At 40.8% G+C, this 27,660-nt stretch overlaps 1 protein-coding gene across 3 annotated transcripts in view; it reads right to left on the bottom strand.

Annotated features, from left to right (window-relative positions):
• Window positions 1–27,660, bottom strand: part of Epsti1 (epithelial stromal interaction 1) — a 94,538-nt gene that overhangs the window by 38,982 nt on the left and 27,896 nt on the right. For all 3 annotated transcript variants that reach the window (XM_057786388.1, XM_057786387.1, XM_057786386.1), the window contains exons 6-7: window positions 22,736–22,809; window positions 1,002–1,095 (exon numbers count right to left, since the gene is read on the bottom strand). In XM_057786388.1, coding sequence (XP_057642371.1) covers window positions 1,002–1,095; window positions 22,736–22,809 — 168 coding nt within the window. The remainder of the gene's footprint in view (window positions 1–1,001; window positions 1,096–22,735; window positions 22,810–27,660) is intronic.

A 27,660-nucleotide genomic window follows, 5' to 3' on the forward strand; every position in this document is an offset into this window, starting at 1 on the left:
TCCCTCACATCTGTGTAAGCCATCGTCCCCAGCACCTGCCGTGCTTTCTCGTGCCTCGTGTCACCTAGAGCAACTCTCTTCTTTTCACTAACTCACATTTTGTCGGCTTCAGCTCAGCCATCCTCTAGCAGGAAGAGCCTGCGCACAGCCTGACTTACACGCTCCTCTCTCAAAGAGCAGCGGAGCCTTCTGACAGGGCTAAGCTTCGTGCTCAGCGCACAGCTTCCTAAGTATTGGGTTCTCTCTCTTCCTTAGGGTCATTCAGTGTAGACAGTGTACTAGACCTTATGTAGAAATAAATGTTTTGGTGAGGTGAAGGAATCGACCTTGGCATACAATATACCTGATGGCCCGAGTTTACCTGGCCTCATTTATTATTGCCAAATCACGGAGTCAGCCTAAGCGCCTGTCTGAAGAGGAAGGGTAAAGAATGTGGTCGAAATACTACAATAGATTATCTTTCGCCTTAAAGAACAAAACTGTGCTGTTCTCAGGACACTGGGCTGAGTGGGAAATTATAATGTTGAGTGAAATAAACTAAACCTTTAATCAAATGTCAAATGCATATTCTCACATGAAGACTCAAGATTAGAAGACAAAAGCATGAAAATGGAAGGACTACTTGGGAAACGGAAAGGGGCCAGGAAGACTAGACAGACGGGTCCTGGGGTGAATGGGGTAGGGGGCTAATATGGTAAAAGTATACTGTATCCGCACCTAAAAATGTTAGAATGAAACCCATTCTTCTCTGCAAGGCAAGACATTGGGGGCAGGGTATAGGTGGGTGACTGGGGACAAGAAAGGACTTTCCAGATGCCTATGTATGTTATGGGAACAAACACAAGCGTTATTTTACACCTCGAGGGGCAGTTGGTGGGTGGCGGCGGGTCAGGGTTTCCAATCATGCGATGTTGTACCTGCTACTTTGTGCCCTTAATCTTTGGCCTCTAAACCTTTCTTCAAAAGGTGCCAGGCAGTACCATGCGTGAGTTTCCACTCACCCACGTTGAGGACGGGGCAGCCTGAGAAGCCATTCGACAGGCACTTCTGTTTCTCAGGTCCGTTTCCAGTCTGCTCAGGAACTCGGCGGTTTTGCTGCCAGGAAAACAAACAGGTGTTAGCGTTCCAAAGCACTAGAAATAGCACTGTTTATGGAGCCTCCGGATGCCAGCCTGGATCGGTACCCTAAATATATCCTGATGCCTAAAAATATCCTGGGGAGAAGAGAAGGTGAGAAAGCAAGGTGCGGCAGAGAATCCAAACCAAGGGGCGTCATGAGATGGCATCGTGAGGAGCACGTGTTTTAAAAATATCAAATTAGGTTTGTGAAATATGAACCTGTCATTTCGGGGTTTGCACTCTGTGTTGTCAACAGAGATAAATCCTCCCTGTGACTTCACAGGATCGTGTTTCATTTCCCCTGGGGAGCACTATTACCCTACAACATCTCACTCCACTCCAGTTTCACATTAACCCTTAACCCTCCAGGGGTCTTTCTCTTGTCATCTCATCTCCCACACAGTTCTGACTACTCATAAGAGTCTGTAGACCAGCAGTTTGTTCCCATTTATGAACCACTAAGCCTTTATGATTTTGAAACAGAAATAGACTTTCTATTCACCACCACCACCACCACACACACACACACACATTTGTATTTGATTCCAGGGAAGAGATGAACTTCCTTTCTTAGAGTTCAAAACTGCTGCTTGGACCAAGGAAATGGCTCAGTCAACAAAGTTCTTGCTATACAAGCATGAAGATTTAAGGTCAGACTCCCGGGGACCACATAAAAAGTAGGGCATGGTGACACACCCTTGGAGTCCCAGTGATGGCAACACAGAAACAAGTGACTCCCTGAGGCTTGCTGACCAGCTAGCCAGTCTAGCCAAATCAGTGAGTGCCAGGTTCAATAAGAGATTATATCTCAAAACATAAAGTGTGATGGCCCATGCCTCTGATCCCAGTACCCCTGAAGCAAAGACAGGTGGATCTCTGTGCATCAGAGGTTAGCCTAGGCTAGTTCTAGGCTACCTAGTACTACATAGTGAGACCCTATAACATTAAATTGATTAATTGATGAATTAAAGTAAAGAAGTAATAGAATAAACCCCCAAAGTTGACCTCCAGCCTCCACATGCATGTATACAGGCATCCATATACACATGTCAGCATGCAAAATTACACACATCCAAGTGTGTATAGCACATGCCCAAAAGTATCCAGTTATGCTGACTCTGGCACACATTTCTGGTATTTCTTTTTAGCTTTGAGAAAGTTGGCCTAGCCTTTGCTTTCTCCTTAATCCAAATCCCCACCCAGGTTCTCTTCTTGCCCATGTCAAGCACAGGACACTGGAATTACTTCCTAGTCCTTACATCAAGTACTGCTTTACCCTGCCTATCTTTAATGAGCTCTTTTTTCCTTTTCCCTGGGTAACCTCCAGAATTTCTACTTCTTACTCCACACTTATAGTCAAGCACCTCAAAGAAGCAAGACTCTCTGTGAGTTCGAGACCAGCCTGGTCTACAAGAGCTAGTTCCAGGACAGGCTCCAAAGCCACAGAGAAACCCTGTCTCGAAAAACCAAAAAAAAAAAAAAAAAAAAAAAAAGAAGCAAGACTCGTGTAGTCTGCTCCCGTCTTCCTCCTCCGCTCTACTCTTCCTCCTCTAAGACTCATACAGAGATTCAGGTCCTCGAGTACTGATGACATGGACATCAGAGGAAGCACAGGGGTCTCCTAAGAACCAGTGGCACACGGCTGGGGAAATAGACAATCCAAGGAGTTAGTTAGAAATGAAAGAAAGATGCCAGCATCATGGGTAGAACAGGGCATTTCGGCAAAATTAGAAGCATGAGCTGAGAAAGGAAGCATGCTCACACTGAAGCAGAGTTCCTGAGACTTCAGCCATGACAGCAAGCGACCCAGCCACTAGTCCTGGATTATGTACCTTGTCCAGAATAGTCAGAGACCAATGACATCATACAGCCTGACTTCCTGAAAGCAATCATGTAAAATAGGAGAGAGTTCTACCGTGTAAGCATAATGCACTTAGCATTCTTACTGAGGGACATTTATGTGACCCTATCGGACATCAGGGAATATGACATAAAAAGGTTAAACTACCAGTTTTAGATTATGTTTAAATTACCCTTGCACTTATGAAGTCACCCTCATTAAAAACCGTAAGTGATAAATGACCCCCAAGTGGTTTTCGTGCTGTTGGGAGGGGACAATTTTACTTTATCTTAATCTCTTTTAGCTAACACACAGACTCAGTTGGCTGCAGAGTCCAGACAGGTAATGCACATGAGTAAAGAAAACAGGAGATTAGACATAGCAATAAGAGGTGTCTACCAGTTGGGTCAAAGACAGGAAGAACACTGATCATGTTGGGGGATTTGACAAACTAGAAATGATTTCCCTTGCAAGTGGGGCAGTTGCTTTTTAGCTCCAGATCAGGATCACCAATGGGTAACAAGCCAGCAATGCCAGATGGCCCAGATTTTACTATTGTAGCCAAAATGCTGAAACATTTAATGTGAAATAGTTTGGCAATTAATTTAAAAAGTTTTAAAACTTTGCAGGTTTACACTGCTGGCCCCGAGCAAAACAACAACAACAACAAAACCTCTGCAAGCCAGATGTGGTCCCAAGGGCTCTTGGCCATGACTAAATCATTGCTTCTGCCTGATCATGATTGTGCTGTTGATGCTACATTTATTTTATAACTATGGGCTCTTTATCTTTAGGTTAAAGACATAAGCAAGAAGGGCCAATATACTGCCTTATATCTGCCAGCTAAGAGACATCGCACCGTATTTCATATTTATGCCAAATACTAAGGTGTAGCATTTTTATTTACACTTACAGCTCTGTGTATTTGTGTTAATGCATGAAAAGCAAACACTACATATAAAATGAAAAGGAAAAACCACAGAAAATATTTATAACCAAGGAAACATAATAAAAGGGTTATTGGGCAAAATGCATGAAGAACACTGATAAATCAAATTTCAAAAAGACAAAGAGCCCAACCTACGAGTGGCTAAGAGATAAGAAATGCACGCTTTGCTGAAATAGAAACACAATTATTAATGCAAGTGACAACAATGACTTAGGGTGTGTATAATATCACTGTGTCGAGCCCTGTTAGGAGATCCTTACAGCTATAACTTCATGACAACCTTGCAAAGATTTCAACACCTTCAATTCACAGAAGCAACTAGCTTAGGACCACACATGAGAAATACCATAACCAGGACCCAGCCCTAGATATCCTGACTGCAGAGGTTATACTTAACAGCTGGGAAATCAACTGCTCCTATGGCGGAATATCCGCATGCCCAGGGGCTCCATCTCAGACAGCTGAGAATGGAATATTAAAACAAGACTCCACCATACTCGAGCCAAAACAATATTTTTTAAGTATGGAAAATTGCCTCATGCTAGAGAGAATATTTGGCAGAACTTCTCTTATTGAATTGCTGATAGGAAAGCAAATTGGCATCCTGGAAGAAAGACATTTGACAATCCGAATCCATGTGCAATGTCTAGATGGTTAATAATAAGGGGACTCTGGACACAGAAGGAGAACTGAGGAAGGACATGGAACCCAGCACCTCTTGGAAGTATCTCAGGCAGGGAAGGAAGAGAAAGGAAAGGAGGAACATGTGAGGAAACGGTGGGGACTGGAGAGAAGAAGGAAATGAACTAATTTACATCACCAAGTCGTATGCGTGGCTCTCGTGTCTGAGAACTGATCTGAGGTTCTCACCTAGGAGTTACTGTGGAGTGGTCTACTCCTACAAAGGCTTGTTCTCTGCTGAACAGCTGCCTCTGGTTCTTGCAAAGTAATCATGTAACCCACCAATTATCCACATCTCCCCCCAACTCAGTGAAAGACCCCTACTCGTTTACCTGTCAGAGCTCCTTCCTCATGTTGGTATGGCATCCCTACACTGATGATTTATCAATATACCCAATCATAAAATGTTCGTGCACACTTCTGCCAATTTCTGTCTATGTAGACTCTTCCCCAAATTACCTGAGTTCAAATACTATACTTGACTCTTTTGAATGCCCCCCCCAGCAATTCCCTATTCTCTATAGTATTTGTTTCACTTTGCTTCAACAATAAATACATTTTGTTCACCTACAGGTGAGTCTCTCATGGTTAGAGAAGCACTATCTACTTTGGAAACATTATTTTGTATGAGCCCATTTTCTATAACTGGGCATAAACAAAAGATCTTCATACTAACAAAATGGCACATCAGGACAGGACTAATATAGGGAAAGGATACAGGATGAGAGCATTGTAAGAGTCGCTCTAATCCTTCATTTCCGTTGAAAATTAACACAGCAGAAGTAGCTTATCAAACAGAGAAAATGCACAATCACTTTGAGCGCACTGGGCAGAGAAAGTTCTAGCAAATTCCATCATAGCTTTCTAGGACAATAGTTTTCCAAATGCCCATAGAAAGACCCTACCTATATGGGACTATAAACCTGAGACTCATCAATAGAGTGTCTTAGAAACCCCTGGGCTCAGGCGTTAGACGGTCCAGCATGTCTGGGGTAGAATATAGAAACCTGTTTTTATATTATTTTATTGAGCTATATATTCTTCTCCACTCCACTCCCCTTTTTCCCTCTTCCCTTATACTCTCTCCCATGACCCAAATGCTCCCAATTTACTCAGGAGATCGTGTCTTTTTCACCTTCCTATATAGATCCATGTATGTCTCTCTTAGAGTCCCCTTTGTTGTATAGTTTCTCTGGGGTTGTGGCCTGTAAAGTTTTTTTTCTTTGCTTTATGTCAAAAGCCACTTAAGAGTTAATATATATTATATTTGTCTTTCTGGGTGGGTTACCTCACTCAATATGTTTTTTCTAAATCCATCCATTTGCCTGCAAGATGTCATTATTTTTTCTGCTGTGTAGTATTCCACTATATAAATGTACCACGTTTTCTTTATCCATTCTTTGGTTGAGGGGCGATTAGGTTGTTTCCAGGTTCTTGCTATTACAAATAATGCTGTTATGAACATAGTTGAGTACATGTCCTTGTGGTATGATTGAGTGTCTTTTGGGTATATACCCAACAGCGGTATTGCTGGGTCTTGAGGTAGATTATTTCCTAATTTTCTGAGAAATCGCCATACTGATTTCCAAAGCAACTGTACAAGTTTGCACTCCCACCAGCAATGAAAGAGCATTCCCTTTCCCACAACCTCTCCAGCATAAGTTGTCATCAGTGTTTTTGATCTTGGTCATTCTGACAGGTCTAAGATGGAATCTCAGAGTTGTTTTGATTTGCATTTATCTGATGACTAAGGATATTGAGCATTTCCTTAAGTGTCTCTCAGCCCTTTGAGATTCATCTATTGAGAATTCTCTGTTTAGGTCTGCACCCCATTTTTTAAATTGGATTATTTGTTCTTCTGATGACCAATTTCTTGAGTTCTTTGTATGTATATTTTAGAGATCAGTCCTTTGTATATTTTGGAGATCAGTCCTTTGTCTGATGTTGGCTTGGCGAAGATCTTTTTCCCATTCTGTAGGCTGCTGTTTTGTCTTGTTGACCATATTCTTTGTTTCCCAGCAGAAACCTGTTTCTTAAAAGCACCCACCATGATCTTAAGAGCTACCATAGTACTGCAGATGATATTTAATATAGATTCTGACTTATGAATGAATCATGTTGTAGGACACATTTGGGAGCAAAACATTAACATATCTCAGAAACTGTCTGTGAGTGCTCACAGGACATCCTACCTCTACTTTACCACAGCATCACAAACCTTAACCGTACTACGAAGTTTGGGTGAGTGAGAATCGCTTTTCCATTCACACCAGCAATGTATACATCCTGAGTCTCCACTATGTACTTTGGAAACATTATTGTGTATGAGCCTATTTTCTATAACTGAGCATAAACAAAAGATCTTCATGAATCTTCTGGCACTAACAAAGCCAGCATAGTAACAATTCGGGAGAAACTGGGCTATAATAGACATATTAAGTCCCATTTACAAGATCTAGTAATGTTGTGAGAGATAAATTTTGCTAAATTAATCACGTATTTAAAATAATTATTTCTACTTATTTAACAGTTTCTTAATACTTTAATTTTTCATCACAAAAACAATCCATTAATATAATAAAAAGAATAGCAAATAGAAATAGAGAAGTTTAAGGAACAAAATAATGATCTCCTATGTAATACTTTTCTTTTCTTTTTTTTTTTTTTTTCTTTTTTTTTTTGGTTTTTCGAGACAGGGTTTCTCTGTGGTTTTGGAGCCTGTCTTGGAACTAGCTCTTGTAGTCCAGGTTGGTCTCGAACTCACAGAGATCCGCCTGCCTCTGCCTCCCAAGTGCTGGGATTAAAGGCGTGCGCCACCACCGCCCGGCTTGTAATACTTTTCTAAACATGAATTGTTCCATATGTATCTTTTGGGGCAACTTCCTATTAATTAATAAACATTTGCTTAGGAAGTTACTCAGGTGGGGAGTGGTTTCCTTTAGGGGATGGTAATTAGGAGAAAGCAGAAAGGCCAGCTCTTCTCAAGTGAGTTTCTCTATGCTCTCATGGAACTATGTGCAGCTGTGTCTGAGCTTTGGCCTGAGAACTGAGAGCAGATGGATGGGCCAGGCCTGGAGTGGGGCGTTTATAGCTACCCACATGGTTCTGAGTACTCTTCCCTCCTGTTTGATGGTGGCACTCAAAGTAGGCTTGGAAGATGCTTGCTGAGCATGGGAGAGTCTCCATTTGCCCGAGTTTCCTGCTGCCAGAGGACAAAAGCTAACTGCAGAGTCACATACCACTCTGCATGGAAAACACACTCTTCTTCATTATTGATTTAGGTTTCTTTCCACCCTAGCTTTTGTTCCCCCCTAAACAGAGATGCTTTCCCCTAAGTGGAATACTGTGATATTCTATTTTATTCTTACTTGTTTCAATTAACATCATCCTTTCTATTTCATTCCATATTAATTCTTGCATATCTAACCTAAGCCTTTACCAGTTAAATACAGTCCTACCACATTCTTACTGATGTTTGTTACTCCCATGGTCATCTATGTACACATGATACTGAACTAAGATATATACCTAGAAATTAATTATTTCCTAGTATGTGCTCACATAGATATGCATATTTAAGTCATGCTTAATGTTGACAATATGCTGTTAATAAATAAATACCACCCCTAAAACTATGTATATGGAAATTAGCAATTTGGAACCACAACCTCCCTCTACTGAGTATCAGTTACTATCTTGTATAATATTTTACTTATCTCAGGCACCTTCAAGTAACCTAGACTTACTCAGTGATAAAGTTGAGATTGTAAATTTTCCCCAAAGGCCCATGTTAGAAGCCTGGTCCCTGGGGAGATATTATTGACAAGTAGTGGAACCTTTTAGAGGAGATGCCTAAAGGACAGTCTTCAGGTCTTTGAGGACATGACCTTGAAGATGACTGTGGGACTCTGGTCTTCTCTGTCCTTTTGTTCTGCCAGCAGATTGCTAGTTTGGTTCCACCATGTACTTCTATGAGGATGTGGTACATCACCTCAGGCCCAAAGCAACAGAAGCAGTGGATTATGGATTATCGTCTCCAAAACTGTGAGCCCAAAGAACTTTTCATACTTCTAATTTTGCTATCTAAATTTTTTACTATGCTAATGGGAAAGCAATACCCCTATCATTCGTTAGCATGCAATTTTTCAATCCTATCATTCTCTGGATAGCTGTTCCTCTTCCACTGAGCCTTCAAAATCTTTCTGCCATAAAAGCAAAGATCTTCAACTGAAATCCAACAAGTATATAGCTGTAACCTTCTCTCAGAAGATCTTCCTCAAGAGTAAGAGCACCTTCATCAGGCCTCTACACATACACATGAATGTACACCACACCCATACCATATAGACCTAATTTTTAAAAGTTTTCCTCAAATATAAAATGATTCCTAGGCAGATACCAAATAAAAAATAAAATTTTCCTTACGTGCTCCATATGTGAATGTTAATAAACTCACTGAACAAAAGTTGGGGCTCACAGAATATTCATATAATCTTACAATATCTCAGTGAAGGCTCATGTCAGTTACACGTGTAAACAGCATCTTCCCGGTGCAGGCCACCCTAACTAAACATCCAAAGAAACATCACAAGTGAAAAGGACATGAGCATCATGCATCTTCTGATAGGATGCCCCAAGAATGTATGGCATCACTTCTATAACACTGCTTATTAACATGTGTGTCTTCAGTCTAATCACAAGACATGTCAGACTGGTCCAAATGGAAGACAGTTCAAATGAGGTCACATCATGAATAGGAGAAAACTAAGGAGTCATGATGACTAGATGTTTTATATGCTCCTAAACCGGGCCCAGAAATAGAAAAGGGACTTGAAGGGAAAAAAATAGCAAATTTTTAACAGTGTGTTTTACATATATAGTACTGTACCGATGCTAATTGCCTGATGTTGATAATTATGCTACAACTACATAAGCTATTAAATTCTCTTAGATGAAGGTGTTAATGGCAATTATACTATCTTTATATCTTTTCTTTAAGGCGAAAATGATTTCAGAATAAAAAGGGAGAAGGTCTTTTTTAATGTGTTATTTGAAACTTTCTTTGAAAGAATGTCTCCCCGGAACTTCTGAATTCGCTACTGTCTTCATCAATGTTCTACTGGTGTGAAGAGACACCGTGACCACAGCAACTCTTATAAAAGAAAGCATTTAATTGGGGCTGGCTTACAGTTTCAGAAGTTCAGTCCATCATCATCATCATGTCAGGGGACACAGTGACATAGATGCACTGGAGTCATAGCTGAGAGCTACATTTTGATCCACAGTCAGAGAAGGTTGGGGAAGAGAGAGGGAGAAAGAGAGACTGGACCTGGCACGGTCTTTTGCAGCCTGGTCTACAGAGCTAATTCCAGGACAGGCTCCAAAACCACAGAGAAACCCTGTCTCGAAAAAACCAAAAAAAAAAAAAAAAAAGTGAAAACTCAAAGTTGTTCCCCCACCCCCCAAAGTGAAATACTTCTTCCAACAAGGCCACACCTCCAAATATTCCAATCTTATTCAAGAATTCTACTCCTTGGTGACTAAGCATTCAAATATATGACCCTATAGGAGCTATACTTATTCAAAATACCACATTCCATTTCCAGGCCCCCATAGGCCTGTAGCCATATATTAATGAAAAAAATATATTCATTCCAACTTCAAAAGTCCCCACAGTCTACACAATCTCAACACTAAAAGTCCAAGGTGTAAGTTCTGATGAAGGCAATCTCTTAACTGTTAAAACATGTTTTTGTTTTTGTTTTGTTTTTTTATTTTTATTTTTTTTTATTCTTTTTTAATTAAAATTTCCACCTGTTCCCCGTTTCCCATTTCCCTCCCCTCCTCCCAAATATTGCCCCCTCCCCCCAGTCCCCTCCCCCTATCCCCACTCCTCTTCTCCTTCCCCCACACCATTCCCCCTCCCTCTCGATACTGGAGAGCAGTCCAAATTCTCTGCCCTGCGGGAAGACGAAGGTCTTCTATCTATGTCCAGGAAGGTGAGCGTCTAAACAGGCTAAGCACCCACAAAGCCAGTTCATGTATTAGGATCGAAACCTAATGCCATTGTCCTTGGCTTCTCATCAGCCTTCATTGTCTGCCATGCTCAGAGAGTCCAGTTTCAACCCATGCTTAATCAGTCCCAGACCAGCTGGCCTTGGTGGGCTCACAATAAATCAGTTCCACTGTCACAGTGGGCGGGTGCATCCCTCGTGGTCCTGATTTCCTTGCTCATGTTCTCCCTCCTTCTGCTCCTCATTTGGACCTTAAGAGCTCAGACCGTTGCTCCAAATTGAGTCTCTGTCTCTACCTCGATCCAGATCACATACTTTCAACATACAAAGGCCCCGAATACAATTACCATTCCAAAAGGGAAGAAGAGGAACATAGTGAGAAAATACTGGGCCAAAGCAAGAACAAAACCCAAGGGCAAACCCCAAATTCTATGTCTCATTGTCAAAACACTCTTCAGATCACCAACTCCTTTCAGCTTTGTTAACTACAACACATACTTCTCTCTCTTTGGCTGATTCCATACCCAGCCTGCAGCTCTCTTTGGCAGGTATCCCATAAGTCTGACATCTCCAACAATTTGGGGTTCTCAACCAATCCAGACTTCACTTTCCCATCTTCATGAGGTGGCCGCTCTAGGCCTCCATTCAGAAATAACCCTGGCACGTACCTGGCATCAGAGGCTTTCCTTAGCTACAGAGAGAGATTTCACAGTCCATGTGACTGAAGCTGCCAAGTTCTGCTGCTTGATGGGGCTAGAACTTGGCCCCCTTTTCAATTACGTTTGCATCAACCTTCTGTTATTTATGATTTCCTTTTCATAAGTTAGAAGTGTCCCTGAATGGGGTCTTGCCCTGAGGTCACTACTTCCTTTATTCCACTTAGCACCAGGTGTTTCTTTAAACTTTTTATCTCCTTGAGCCCTGGACTTAGCTACATTACACTTCCTGGTGCTCTTTTTCTTCTCAAACTATACATTTTACAATTTGCTTTGTCCAGCTTGCTCCTTTTCATTATAGATCCTGAGGGGAAAGAACTGCTCATGGTACCATTTTCTAACCTGGGATGCTGAACTGTATAAAGAGGAGAAAGTGAGTTGAGCATAAGCATTCAGCGCCCTCTGCTCCTTGACTGTGGATGCAATGTGACCAACTACTAAGCTCCCATTGCTGTGATTCATCCACTATACCAGACAATAGCATTGACTTTTAGCCAAAACAAGCCTGTTGTCTCTTAAGTACCTTTTATCAAGCTATTTTACCACTGCAACAGAAAAAGTACCCTCGATGCTGTGTTATGTCAACTGCTGTCATCAACACAGATACCCTACTTTTCCTCTATGAAGGTCTTTATCCTGCTTTCCCCCTCTTTCCATCCATTATACTTATCTGAGCCATTCTCAGGCCCAGACTGAGTCAGATCATATTCTGCCACACCCCACTTTCATGTCTCAATTTTCTCATCTCCAATAGTTCTTCTCTATTTTATATCAACCACAGACTCCTAGAGTGAGCAAGAAAATTAATGCTAAGGAGAAAACATTTATGCTGGCTAATGTTTCGGAAGTTTCTATCCATGATCACTGTGTCCCATCATAATCAGGATAAGACATCTGGTGGGAAGGGCATGTCAGGACAAACTTGCTTTTCTAGCGACAGTTGACAGTCATGAAAGAGAGAAAAGAAAGGACTTGAGATGAGATGCATGCCCCCCTGGTCCATTCCCTTCACCTTAGGTCCGAGTTTATAAGTTTCTATCACATCCTAATAGCCTATCCAATGATGGCACCATCAATTGGGTCTGAATTTTACAGTCCAACTACTTCAACAAAGCCCCAGATCTGAATGTCACTGCAGTAAAAAACCAAACCTTATCACGAGAGCTATGAGGGAACATTTCAGACTTAAACAACATAGTTTCACATGATAGACCTTAGTGCCACTGACAAATGTCCTCTCTTCAAACTACCAACAGCCAATCTCATTCTTGGATATAGTTTCTATCATGCCTTGATCTTCCTTCAAATATTGTCACTACAGTAAGTACTTATTCTCTCGGAGGTTTCTAAACCACTGTTATTCCCCCCAACTCTTTTCTGACCATCAGCTTCCACTTATCTTCACTTTTTATACAGCTTTTATATCATAACCAATTTTTAAAAAATAAATATCCTCACAATTGCTTTGAACTTATTTCTTCCTCTCTCTCCTTCTATCTTGTTGTCTAAAAAAACCACCAGCCCCAGATCAAGTCCAACACCTCTGGGTCTGTACCAGAGGGCATGAGGCAAACCTGGGGAAAGGAACATGCCAGGTATTTGGGGTTAGAAGTAGGAAGGAGAAGCGAATAGTAAAGTAGACCAACCTCACAAGTGCATCAGTATTAGTGTGTATCTATACTGCCTCTCTCCTGGGGAACTTTGCTGTATCTTCACACAAACATAGATGATTTAGGAGCTCTCCCTTGATCCTTCAACCTCCTCCTATTCCAGCACTTCACTGTTCCCTTTCTCAAATTACTTGAGTTGGGCGTCTCTACTTCCATCTCTCTTCAGTCTTCCATCTACTCTGATCAGGCTCCGTTCCCACTCTCATCCAAATCTTGAATTCCCGTCAGGATCACAAGCGATTTCCTCATAGTCGTAGACACTGGTCTCCTCTCACTCAGCAATTCAGCAGCAATGGAGAACTGACAGACCCCTCCTCTCTCAGAACCATCTCTCCATCTTGATTCCCACGTCCCCACACTCCAGACGCAGCTCTCAGACGTTCTTCTACGTCCACCATGCACTTAGCTTCTGTATTGTTGGCCTGGGATTCTACTCAAATCCAGTTTATCACAGAGATTTTATGCATTTCATGAGAGCTGTGGATTTTCCTCCTTGGTCACTGGTGTTGTAGGGCCTGGCACTCCCTCTCAGCAGCAATGGACAACGGACAGTTTTCTCCTTTTGGAAATGTGTCTCTCTTGATTTCCACGATCACACCACTCTTCTTCTCAGATATTCTTTCACACAAATCTAAACTCTAAATGATAGAACTCCTCTACCCTTGGTCCTTGATCTTTTCTCAGATTTAAGTGATTTTTTTTTTTATTCATTTCCATGACTTACAGTAGCATAGCAATTTCTGACTCTAAATACCCTACGAATTTGCTCACACATGTGCAAGTACTCTCGGTTTAAATGCCATCTTCTCAGTGAGTCAGGACTTCCCTGTCACACTCAGATTTACCACTCTGGGTCCCACTTCTCCTGGTCAATGCACGTCTCTCTACCCTGTGCTCCTTTAAGGAATGGTTGCCGCCTGTGTATGGCTTTGGCAGCATAATCTGAATTTCCATGTTTGGTCATGGAATCACATTCACTTGTTCATACAACATACACAGACCCTAGTACAGTGCTGAACACATACTAACATACTAGATACTCCTCCTCAATTAATGAAAGTACGCTTTTTAATGGTAGGGACTATCAATACATTGATAGTCTTCATTGAAGTCATAAAACTTGTATTTGTGTTTCTCTGAATATTTCCCACTTAATTGCTTATTCAAATACTTTGTCATTTTTTCCCTAGAGTTCACTTTTTCATATTGTAGAAGAATTCCTTGTGAATTAGGTCTTTATTCCACTATATCTTAGGCAACATTTTCTTTTGGACCACAATTTACACACAGTTTTGTTCACTATGCCTTCTTCTATTATAAAGTTAAAAGTGTTGTGTTCTTAAGTCTTTTTTCCCCCACTGCTCCTGGGATTTCTATAATGTTCATAAAGGAATAAACCCAAATATTATAAAATATCATTACATTCTAACTGTGTTGGTTCAATACAATTTGTCAAATCATCCTGCCGTTTGATTCTGATTTTAAGAATCAGATAGATATCCATAGATAGCTTAAGTTTTAAATACTGAGTTCTCATAAGACTGTGGATCTCTTTGTAGGTTTTCTGTACCATTTAATGGATCAATTTATCTATTGATTAGAATACTACTAACATTTGGTGATACCCATCAGAGTTTTAAAATTCTTATTAATTTATCACAAACTAATTTCAGCTTTGATTTCTAGTTTTCTACACAGGTCATTTAAAAGGATATTTTAAGATCTTCTTCTTGGCTCACATCCAAATTCCCAACACTCAAGATGGAATGGGAGTTCCAGACCAGCCTTAGGCTACATAGCAAGACTTTGTCTCAAAACCAGGATAAGAGAGGTACTTAAATTCTTGTGACTTTAAAATCTCTTGCTGTATAATTTTTAGTTTTACTACATTTTTCAAAAGTTGAGGTTATCCAGGTTTTGGAGAGACATTTGGAATATACTGACGGTCTCTGAGGTTTTGGTCATGGTCAGTGCTATAGAAGGGAACACAACGTTCACAAGGAATGTGTTTTCATATTCTGAGTCCAGCACTTCACCACTGAGCCTACAAAGCCATATGGAGTAATTATTATTCACTGCTTTTATTCCTTGTCTCACTTTTTTGACTCATATGATTGATTCATTTCTATGGAGAATTAGCTAAATAAAAGAAAAATTCAGCAAATCCATATTGTATATTAGAGACTATAGCAGTGCTTTGTCTAATTTTTGTGTCCTACATACATTTCAAATCTGTGTTACTGGAGATTTATGTTTCATTTTCTTTAGGATTATGTATTTTATCTTCATAAAATATTGAACACTTTTCACCTAGAATTCAATTTGTCTCATATTAACATTGCTACATCTGCTTTTTTTCTGGCATTTATGGATATATTTTCTATGCTTTTGATTTTTAACTCTTTTATAGATGTTACTCACAATACTATAGAGTTAGATATTTATTTTTATGCTACCCAAGAGGATTTTTTAAAATAAATAAACTTGATTTATACACCTTTACAAGCATTAGCCTGTTCAATTTAATATTTTACTTTCCTTTATTTTATTATAAAAATTCAACTTTTTTGCTTTTTGTTATAATGATCAAATTGTCATTTGTCACATTTTCTCATCTTTACATATATCCTGCTGCCATAACTAAACACACACACATCAGCTTTTCTGTTGGCATGAGGAGCTCACAGCTTTTGTGAATGCACCACAGGGGCCCACACTTAGTGCAGTTGGTGCCCTTCTGTTGACTCTGTCTCTTCTAGTGCAGCAATCCTCCACGCTCTTACCTTTATCCTGCTCTTGACTAGGGAAGGAATGGAGAGAGGAGAAAGAAAATGGGGAAAGGAGACAAAAGGAGACCAGTTCCATGTTTGAATCATAAATACCATTTTCTTTGACATCTCAGTCTTCCTTCTTCTTTGTTTCATTATTTATTTATCTATAGTTCCTTTTCTGGTGTGTGTGTGTGTGTGTGTGTGTGTGTGTGTGTGTGTGTGTGTGTTTCTCCTGAAAGGCTTTTCACACAGAAGTGAAAAAGTTGGCTGTGCAAAGAACTTGTCTCCAGGATGGACGAACCTTCCCTGAGGTGTGGTATGTTCACCACGGGCACATTTTGGCCCCTGGGCTGCCTTTGTGAATCTCCTGGATTTAAAAAGCAATTTCCATGGTTTACCACTTGGACAAAGGCTGAGCTCAGCCTCTTTCTGTCTTCCTTTCTCCTGGCGGCGCTTGCTTTCTCAGTCCAGCGCACATTGCCCTGAGTACTGTGTTGGTTTCTCCTGTGGACTATATTCATCAGTCTTCCTATGAGTAGCAACTATCAGCACTCATTCCATGGTGTAAGTAAGGAAATTAAGAACCAAAGACGTTCTAAAACATTCTCCAGCTGGAGGAAAGAAGTTAGTATTTGAACTAAGGGAGTCAAGGCCCAAATATCACCCCCCCCCCCAGGAGGGAACACTGATGGTGGGCTCCAGAGATGAGATAATTACGTTAGACTGTTCTATAATAAGACACTGATCAAAATTATCTTTTTTCAATTACAGAGAAAAATGGAAATGAACTTAGTGCTAATGTCTAGGCTTTGGTGTTCTCCTACAGAAAGTAAACAATTCCATGGAATATTAACATCTGAAGAGGTTGTTGGGTGACTCTGCAATGTGTCTGTCTAAGGGTTTCTATTGCTGTGAGGAGACACCTTGACCATGGCAACTCTTATAAAGGAAAACATTTCATTGGGGCTGGCTTACAGTTCAGAGGCTTAGTCCATTGTCAGCATGGTGGGAAACATGGCGGCACACAAGCAGACATGCTGCTGGAGGGGAGCTGGGAGTTCTACATCTGGGTCTGCAGGAAGCAGGAATCTCACTGTCCCACCCCTAGTGACACACTTCCTCTAGCAAGGCCTCACCTACTGCAACAAGGCCACACCTCCTCATAGTGTCAATCCCTGTGAGCCTATGGGAACCATTTTCTTCCAAACCAGCACAATGTCTGAATATCAAGAAGCATACAAACCTTCTGCAAACCATAACAATGACCAAACACCTCAAAATTCTAAGTTCTAAGGAGTGGTTACCGCTGTTTTAATCAGTAACAGTGTGGACTGGCTCTGGTCCTCCTCCATGACTGAACCTTAAAAGTGCTAAGACAATATAACAACCCAGATTTCTGATAACATAAAACTTAAGGCAAAGCCCTACTTCCTCGGCCTGTTCACCTAGCATTGGCCCAAATCCAATAAGTTCTTTCTGATATTTAACTAAGGTATCTCATGGTACTCCAAAGTTCAACTACAGAGACTGGAATTTATTTTAAGGCAACAGGAACAGGTAATCAAATCTTTTGGATTGGCACATAACATGACCCAAACTATGTTTTTTAAAAACTAAATTGGGGGACCGTAAAATGACTCGGTGGGTAAGGGTGCCAGGTCTTATCACCTGAGCTCAATCCTTGGGACACAAAGAGTAGAGAGAACCAACTCTCTCCTCTCTCTGGTTTCTATACGTGCACGCGCCTGTACATTACGCAAAAACACAACAATAAATGTAATTTACAAATTTAAAAAACTAAATGTGATAGAATTTGAGAAGAACAAGAGAAGAGATGGCTGGTAAATATGTTGCCGGAGTCCCTAGGGTCACCAGCAAACACAGACGAAACAGGCATGTAGTAAGTACCAACATGAGAAAATGGTCATGGGAACCAAAGGAGGTGGGTGACAGTTGCTCTGCTAGGTACCGGGGAGAGATCTGATGTGCCCTTCCCCCGAACAGCACGATGTAACACCCCTCAGTAAGGACTGCCCTCAGACTGGAGTTTTCATAAGCTGTTTCTTGTCATTCCGAACAAAACAGACACGGGAATTTTTATATCTCTACGTTCGCTTCATTATCGTAAGCTAGAAAGTTATGAGCAGGTTGACTTTCCAGTCACCTCACCTAAACTATAAAACTCAAGGCTGGATTGAAGTGGACCACATGGACAAGGGAGCGCTGTAGCCCTTAAGTGTCTTTCAGAAGTTCCCAGGAAGGGCATTAGGAGTTTTGCGAGCAAGATTAGAAGGCAAATGTGGGGCCAAAGTGTTCGTATTCAGCAGACCTGTCTGGATTCTCAGCGCGAGGAAACTAAAACAGCTGCAATGTGCCTCCAAGGAACTTAGCACACATAACTATTCAAGTGGAAGTGAAAGAGAAACATGGCTCCGGTGGTGGAAATAAGGAACCGTTCTTAATATTACAGTCCTGGGGCAGAGCGGGCCGGGGGGGCGGGGAGGGGGGGGGCGGGGGGAGGGCGGAGCGTGGCAATCTAGGAGTAAGGTCCTTCTGGGGAATAGGCTTGGTTCTAAAAGGTTTCCCAACCAAAGTTTTAAGAATTGAGATCAATGGGCTTAGCAAGATGGCTCAATGGCTAATGGTGCTTTGCCTCGCAAACTTGATAACCTGAGCTGGATTCTAGGATTCCAGGGCAGAAGGAGAAAGCTTATATCTGAAAGATGTTCTCTGAGCTCCCCATGTATACCGTGCATGCACGCACGAGCACACGCACATACACACACACACGCCATATACACTAGTAAATTAATAAACTTTAAATAATCGAACCTCTCTGTCGGTCCTGTAAACAACTCTGGAGATTGTACCCTGAGAGAAGAGAGCACCTCAGATAGATTTGCGGCGTTCATTTCCTCTAACCTGAAATCACCTACAGAATTAACCAGGGATGGACCTAAGGAGTCAGGGGTGTTGCTAGTATTTGATGACCAGAGAAAACACTAGATTTGTCTTTCCCAGCCTTTCTTTTACCCGCTCTAGACCAAATTCAGAACTTAGTAGCAAGAGCCACTCTGCACTCTCTAACAGTCTCATCTTAAGTGCCCATGATGTCACCTCCCACAAGTGACCCTGATAGTCCTGTCCCTTGCAGGGCCCTGTGCCCTCAAGTTATCTATTTTCAAAAATCTCCCACATTTGAGAACCTAAATTTGGCTGAAATAATTACTGTCTCTGCAACTTTAGAAAATTTCAGCTACCCAAGGCTCTATCTGTAAGGGGTGGGGGGTATGTCTCTAGTAAATTTTTAAAAACTCAGTGTCTACCACAGAGCCTGGCTTTCCATTTCTCAACTACACAGCAGTTGCTACTATGAAAGAGCCAAGCATTTCGTGCTTCTTAGATGACGTAAACATGTCACCTCTTACAGTAAATAATCGCCGGAGATGAACTACAATTTCAAACCTTTAAAGCATAGCAAGCTCATATGCTCCCAGAAAACTCTTCAGAGAATTCTCTTTTTCCTAAAACCAGGATGCAAACTGCCTGACCCTAGCCGACCCTTACTGTCATTGTTCAGTAGGCTAAAAACCCAGCTAGGTGTGGTGGCGCACACCTTTAATCTCAGGATCCATAGAGGCAGAGGCAGGTGGTTCTTGGTGAGTTCAAGGCCAGCCTGATCTACACTGCAAGCTCCAGGACAGCTGGGGCTACTTAGTAAGACCCTGTCTCCAAAACCAAACAACAAAAACCAAAAAGACCATATCTAAATCCATACCAAAATTTATCAAAAAAAACCCCACAGAATTAAAAAAAAATATGCAATTATAAAAATGAGAAGACTCCTAGCATAAATTATCACTAAAATTACAACATGCTGGGGTATTAGACTAAGAAAAGGGCGCAAAGTCGGGGAGTGGGTAGCAAGAATGGGAGAGTTAAGGGAAGGATTTGGAATGAATAGGATCAAAATATACTATGTGAAATTCTCAAAAAACGATTAATTTTTTTTTAAAAAAGAAAGGAAACCTAAAAAATTCAAATATTGGCATTTATTTTACTCCATGCTCTAAATAACAACAGTCCCTCTTTGGTATTACAAATAAGAATCATTGACTGTCATTTCAGAGCTGGGGGTTCTTCTAGACTATCAGCTAACAGAAAGCACACACACACACACACACACACACACACAAATCCAAAAATCATATTTGAATTTTTGTAAGGGGAAAATAGAGGCTAAAAGATATGGTGAAAATTATGTGAAGGTTAAAGGCTTATCTCTACCTTCTGCTTTTAGGTCGGAGAATCCTAGAACTATTTCTGAGTTCTGAAATGAGAGTATGTCCCCAGCCAGAGTGGCAAACGTAATGCGTCATTAATTGGGTCTGCTCTCAGCCGCCAATTGCAATAGTCACAGCCGTTCGGTTTTTAAGGAAAAGACAGTGCTCCAGAAGTGCATTGTGGAGGTCTTTTCATAAAAACCATCCCGTGTGCTCCATCTGCGTGTGCAATCTGCTTGTGTATTTTCAGCCAGCTTGCATGGGCAGATTAATGCGTACAATTAGAAAGCAACCTCACAGGCATTCAATAAACTGCCTTCATTATTAGACTCAGGAGAGTGCCTTTGGTTGTCAATAAAAGCCTAGTTTTCTGCCTGTTAGCTAAATAATTGACAACACTAAAAATAATCAGAAGCAAATGAACAGAGTCAGGAGCAAGGTGTGAAGAAGGAACATAGGAAGATGCTCCGAGGGATGTAGGGTGGTCATCGCCGGCCTCTCCTTCATTGCCACTGCCGCTCAAGTCCACGGCGGCCCTTCTCAACAGCAAAAACACACTGCTCCTGGTCTGCTGTTTGCACCACCCTTCAGCTTGCTGGAACTGGTAAGGTATCGACTCAGTTTTGGAAGAACTGTTTATTTGGTTTCTATTTTGCGGTCCTTCGCCTGACAGCTTCAAGAGAATCTCAACCAGGAGTAGGAGGCAGAGGGTCCGGGTTGAGATTTGGTTAAATCTTTGCACTGTTAGGATTCTGACAACTTTGCTAGCTATTTTCCCCCACTATAATATGGTTCTAGGAAAAGGCAATAAAGACTCTTCTGTAGAAGAGCCACCTTTTCTAAGAAGTTCTCACAGTTCCAGCTATATAGTGCTCATTCGTTTCTTCAGCTATTTGGTCTCCTTAATTTCAAAAGTAATTCAAAACACAATGTTCTTTTTTTTTTTTAAATATTTATTTATTTATTATGTGTACAATATTCTGTCTGTATGTATGCCTGCAGGCCAGAAGAGGGCACCAGACCTCATTACAGATGGTTGTGAGCCACCATGTGGTTACTGGGAATTGAACTCAGGACCTTTGGAAGAGCAGGCAATGCTCTTAACCACTGAGCCATCTCTCCAGCCCCACAATGTTCTTAAAAGAAAAAAAAAAAACTTACATATCTATACTTCTTGTGTTCCTTACTAGGCTTTAACAATCAATTTGAGATACTTCTTGGGGTTTTTTTTTTTTTTCTTTTTTGCCAGCCTCCCTTTTTCTAACCAGGACTTTGATGATAAGCAGGCAAAAGAGCAGGAGTGAAATGTGCATGTAATTGAATTCGACTCCGCTGATCCTCTGCGCAGTGGCTGGGAGCAAGGCCTCCTTTTCTTCTTTACATTAAAGGGTGACTGATCTTTAGCATTTAGTAAAACACAAACCCAAGGCGCTGGGGAACTCTGAAAAGACAGGAGGCTGGGTAGAACAGCCTCCAACCTTTGAAAACTCCAAGAATTTCCCCTCCTTCCTGCCCTGTCTCAAATTCAACTTCCCAGCCCCAACCTTAACTTGGTGAGGAGCAGCGCGCAGGGGTGGGAGTTTCTGTTCTTGCCCAGGAGTCTGACCACGGCTCTGCTCGCTCTGCTCGAGAGAGAGGCAGGCTGAGCCCAGTGATCTGAGAATACTAGGGAATGCTGGACTTAGACAGGAAGCACTCTCTAAAATGCCACACCCGTGAGCCCTGGATCTATGAATGAGGAACGAGGGAAGACTAAGAGAACAGCCAGCGCTCCGGGAAGGCTCTGTGTGATGGGGCCAGTCTAGTTTCTAGTTCTGGTGGGAGCAGGGATCTACCTTACTGACTCTACCAAATGAATCTGCGTAATTCCATCTAAAGAGGATTCCCGTAAGAAATTGCACCCCCAACCCCCAGAATATCCAGGCACCTTTAAGCCATTCAGGAATTTTCTTTAGTCCTTATAATTGGCCCATTGGACAGGTATGATCACCTTTATTCTGAAGATGAAGATCAAACCAACAAAATACTCAAATTCCAAAAGGTTTAGTTTTTGAGCAAATATTATTATTCAGGAATCATACTAGAAAAACTACTTTGGGTTATAACCATCGATTTGGAGTATCAAAATAATTAATAAACAATTAATAAAAATAAATCAATTCTTGACTAGAAAAAAACACAATAGAGTCGGGCATAGTGGCACATGCCTTTAATCCCAGCACTTGGAAGGCAGAGGCAAGTGAATCTCTGTGAGTCTGAGGCCAGCTTGGTTTACAGAGTGAGATCCAGAACAGCCAGGGTTACACAGAGAAACCCTGTCTCAAAAGAAAAAAAAAAAGTAAAACGTCCCTCAGCCCATGAGATAATACTACTTAGTTTAGATCCTGACTGGATATTTTACCTCAAACCCCACCCTCCTTGCACAATGCCCTGGAGATCCGCATAAGCAGAAGTGGCCTGGAATCTAACTTATATACACAGACATATTCCTCAAATTGAGTCAGAATATTGCTCACCATCGGACTGCTATAGAACGCTTTGATGAGATTCCCAGAGATGGTAGAACTCAGCTATATGATTAATGCAGTGCCCACAATCCAACCCTCCATGTCTAACAAGTCACCATTCCCCAGAGCCTGGACTCTGAACAAGAAACCTATAAAGAAACGGAGCTCTGAGAGCGTACACTTACTGCTGATGGTGCTCTCGCCATGTGTCTCTTCTGAGGCTCTCCTGAAGTTGCCTTTTCTCCTCTAGTTTATTACTCTGAAATTAAAAATATCAAAATATGACCTGTTGTGGCAGATTTAAAAAGAATCATGCTATTTAAGTTATCTCGAACCCCAAATCCTTGGATTGCAGTGGTCCCAGAGAGTCCAACATAGTCTTCCCCTCTCCTAACCCACAAGCACTACAGAAGAGGCTTACGGTGATCCAATTAAAGCTCCCCTCTCCCAACCTTCCTAGCTAAATCGCAGAATCTAAGTTTCACATTTTTAATCTCAGCTCAGATGATAGCAACATCCATTTTTAAAAGAAGGGAGTTTGCAAAATATTCTGATAGAAACAACAAATTCCATACCAAACATGTTAAGTTAAAAATAACAATGCACAGTTAAATAGTTCATACAAAGTGTGTGTGCATGCATGTGTGTGTGTGTAGCTCACTCTACCAAAAAGATTTGTGTGTGTGTGCGTGTCGCTCCTTCTACAAAAGATTTTCAATAACCCAATCCAACTCCCTTCTGATTTAGACACTTAAAGCTGTTGAGAGACTGAGTAGCATATGTCTGGAGAAAGCCATGCACTTGAGTAGAAAGGGTGCTTTTTTTAATTAGTTGTCTAGAGCGCTTCAGAAATGGGACTTCATGTTGATATTACTGTCACCATGGCTCTGGCACATTTTAACCTGATTTAAATAACCCAAACCACTTGCATTTTGCTCACTGTGACATGACTGTCATTTTTTTAACAGGCCTAAGAAAACTAGAAAGCATTCTTAGACAAAAATAAAATTTAATAAAGAGTGGAAGCAAGTTCTACAACACAGGGGAAAAGAAGTTTTCGGCGATTCCAAAGGAGAGCCAGAAAGCTGCTGGTTTAAAAGAAATCGGATTTGCCCAAAGGAAGAGTCAGGAGAGAGAACACTGGGAACCGCCACTTTTAAACTCTGATTCGGATCTGGCTCCATCACTCAAAGATCAGGAGCTATCATATTCCTTTCATAATTGTCTTAATGCACATTGAGCTTTCCCATTTTGACAGGCAAAAGAGGTGTTTTCCATGTTTAAAATAATGAAACAAAGCCTAGAATCCAGGAATCAGTCATGCATCAGCAATTCAACTGTCAATGAAACGGAATTTTAGGAAGGAAATGAAAGGAGAATTTAGTCCCAAATAAGCATCAGGTCTAGATAAAGTCCTGACTAGTGAGCCCAAACACACTCAACTGTGATGATCTCACATCCCTGGGGTGGAGGCACCAAAATGGTGGAAGACTGCAACCAAGCAGAATGTAAACAGGACATATTGATTAAACCAAGGTCAGGAATCTCCTTAGAGAACAGAGAGAAAGTCACACATAGCATCTAGAAACAAAAGCGGGCTTCCTTCATGGAGGTCACTCATAATACAGTGACTGCATTTACCCAGTGAAGGTCTGTTAATCCCTCGGCAAAACCTAATTATTTTGTAAAATGGAAGAATGTTTGAGGATTTGACTACAATGTCTACCAATGTAGGAAAAGATTTTGATATCAGTCCAAATGTTTAGATTTAGTCAGATCACCCAAAAGTATTTGCACGAAGACAAATGGAGAAGGACACTCAGCCAGGACACTTCCACTAACTAAGGGACCTGGATAATATCACTGAATCATATGTATGCAACAAACATTATCCAATTATATGAATATATTATATGAATTATACAATAATACAATTACATGAATATTATGATATGATATAACATATTATATTTATTATATGAACAGAGAAATACCTGTCCTGGAAAAGATATAGCCAAGAGAGAAATGAAATTTGTAGGCTTAAAAACAGCCCAGAAATGATAGATTTCACCCTGGTCCTTGTTCTTCAGCCATTTCGACTCTGCCTTTTTTTTTAGGTGATTCACATCCTAGATAAAGTCCTGACTAGTGAGCCCAAACACGCTGAACTGTGATGATCTCACATCCCTGGGGTGAAGGCACCAAAATGGTGGAAGATTGCAAGCCAGCAGAATGTAAACAGGACACATTGATTAAATCCCCTTAGAGAACAGAGAGAAAGTCACACACATCATCTAGAAACAAAAGCGGGCTTCCTTCATGGAGGTCACTCAATGTAACTGCATTTCCCCACTTGTCCCTCTGTTCCCAGCTCACTTGCACTCCTTGGTCTTTACTTTCCAGAAGGCAGGGTGCAGACTTGTAATCCTCCTGTCTCTGCTTCCAAGTGATCGCTGGCATCAGCTCTTTTGAGGGGAGGTACTTTGGCTTTTCAGAAGTGCATGAGAGCTAGAGGCTGTGTCCTTCCTTGGGTACTTATGAGGGATGTTTCTAAATCCATAAACCATACAGCTCTGATATGCAGTTACTCAAACCTTTCTGTTTAACAGGGAGATGCTGGATAATTTAAAATACATCCACAGGAAAACACTGTGATTTTTTCCTTTGTGTCTGGTTTCCTGTTGCCCTAATTGACTTCAAACTTTCCGATCCTCCTCGCTTTATTTACATCCCAAGCACTGGGATTCTATGCAGGCACCACCATGCCCTCTTTAGGAGAAATTGTTAAAGTATTCAAATTTATAAAAAATACTTTAAGGAACGAAGTAGTCAGAAAGCTTACCTAACATGTAATCCCATACCACTGCTTCCTAGATATCTTGTTCACTGGGTTATAAGGATCTACTTTATGTGTGTGCTCTCAGTACAATTGAAAAAAATGCTATATGAATTTACAGTTTTGTAACTTGTAGGCCATAATGCTCTCCCTTTTTTCATATTAGAAAAGAAAATTTCTTTGAAAGTCTCTTGAAGCTTGAACAAAAAGTGACTATTTTTATTCCAGATCATTATGTAGTCTAACGAATTCAGTTACAAGGGAGACTTCAGCATTCTAGGTCTTATATCATTAACACAAACAACATTTTTAATGGTTAATAAATTAGGAATTGAAGTCTCTAATATATATATATATATATATACATATACATATATATTGAGATCATCATTGTTGTCATGGCTACATCTATACCAGACAAGTACTAGAGACAGAAGCCAAGCTTGGTTCACAAAGAAACAAGTAAAGAAAGAATCTAGAGGGCTCATTTCCTTGGTCTGATGGGCACAACATCAATGCTTTTGAAAGCAAAAACTCTATCTTGTTCAAGTAATTATTAAAAGCAGTCCATGGGCTCACATTTCAAATCAAAGACTAAAGAGAAGGATTTCAGGAAACTGTCCATGACGCTTGGGATAGAGCAGTTGAGAGTAACTGAGAGGAGAGCAATGGGATTTTGTTAAGATGAGAAAATTAAGTAAAAGTCTATCCTGAGCATAGAAATAAAACTACAAAATAGAAAAGAAAGGAGGAGGCTTAACCAATGAAAAAACAAGGTCACCAAAGGGAATAGAGAGAGAAGGAGATGGTGAGTGAAGAGGGAAGATCTTGGTGATTAGGGCCTAGCATACAAAGAAAAACTACTGGATACTGGCCAATGTTAACATTTTAGCTGAACTAGAAGCCTGGAAATGAGACATGGTTAAAAATGCCAAGTGTGTTTTCTCTCTAGCAGTTTCACTGTTGTGGGCTTAACAGATGTGAATCATTGGCCCCATCAATCATCTAGTGATAAATAACAGTAAACCTTTCCTTCCTTGCTTGCAAGAAGGTGACAGACTAAAATCAAATGAAATCAAAGACTATTAGAGCATTTCTTTAAACTTATAATTAGGGTAGGGCGCCGTCACAAAAGGCTGCGAGCTAGGGGTGGGCATGGTGGCACATGCCTTTAATCCTAGAACTTGGAAGGCAGAGGCAGCGAGCTCTATATAGTGAATTCCAGGTCAGTAAGGGCAGCACAGTGAAACAAAATAATAATAATAATAATAATAATAAAATAAAAGAGCAAAGATCTAGTCACTGTGCTGAAGACTTCATGCATTTACCCTTTGTTTCTCCTATTCTTATTATTGTACCCATTTTATAATGAAGGCAAATGGATCCCAGGGAACCTAACAGCCTACACCCTTAATGGCTATGTTCCAAGGATGCCATTCTCGCTTCAACATTATGGGATTCATTAATGAAAACATTTCAATATCCAAAGACATAACACCTGTACCAATGCCAGTCCAAAGGGGTACAGAGTGTAAGAATCGTGTTTCTCAGAAACCTGCTGTGGCTTGAAAGTTTACGGAATTTGAAACATTTCCCAGTTAATGTGAATGTTGATTTTTGTCCTTAAAGCCATTAGTCCTTGCTGCTACTTGCCTTATGGAACTAGGAAGCAACAAGTGTGATGCCCTAAAAATAAGCACATTGAATGCATTTACATCTAATCTGCATAATTCATATTCCACTGCTTTGTTCCTACAGCATTGAGCTGCATTCAAATTAACTATGTTTCTTGGGGTCTCTGCAAAAGCACAATGACTTCACTTGCTACAAGTGACTTTGTAGCCACAGCTTGAGGATCAAGGAAAGGTTTTAGATGCCGCTTGAATTTCTAGCTGTTTTTAATACTTTCCTAAATTATGATGATACAGGGAGATTGGAATAACTCGATGGAAGGATCTGGAAAAGATATAGCATTGTAAACTATTTCAAACATAAACAGATAGCAGAGTAAGATGAATTCAAGGGGGATAGAAGGTCTTTGACACGAAGGTGGAAGGTTTTCATTTTTCAGGTTTGTGAATATCGTGGAAGTATGGAAAAATCAAATGAGCATTTCATAAATATGATTATGTACAGGGTGTGATGGGTGTTTATTCTCAGAACATTCAGTTTAGCTGGAAAGATTATTGTGGTGCCCTATGAAAGCCTATTACTGTAGTATGTAGATATGAAGTCGTCCTTCGAAGGCTGATAAGTGAAAAACTTGGTCTCCAC

This window comes from Chionomys nivalis, chromosome 12 (assembly GCF_950005125.1).
Source record: "Chionomys nivalis chromosome 12, mChiNiv1.1, whole genome shotgun sequence".
Taxonomy (NCBI): Eukaryota; Metazoa; Chordata; class Mammalia; order Rodentia; family Cricetidae; genus Chionomys; species Chionomys nivalis.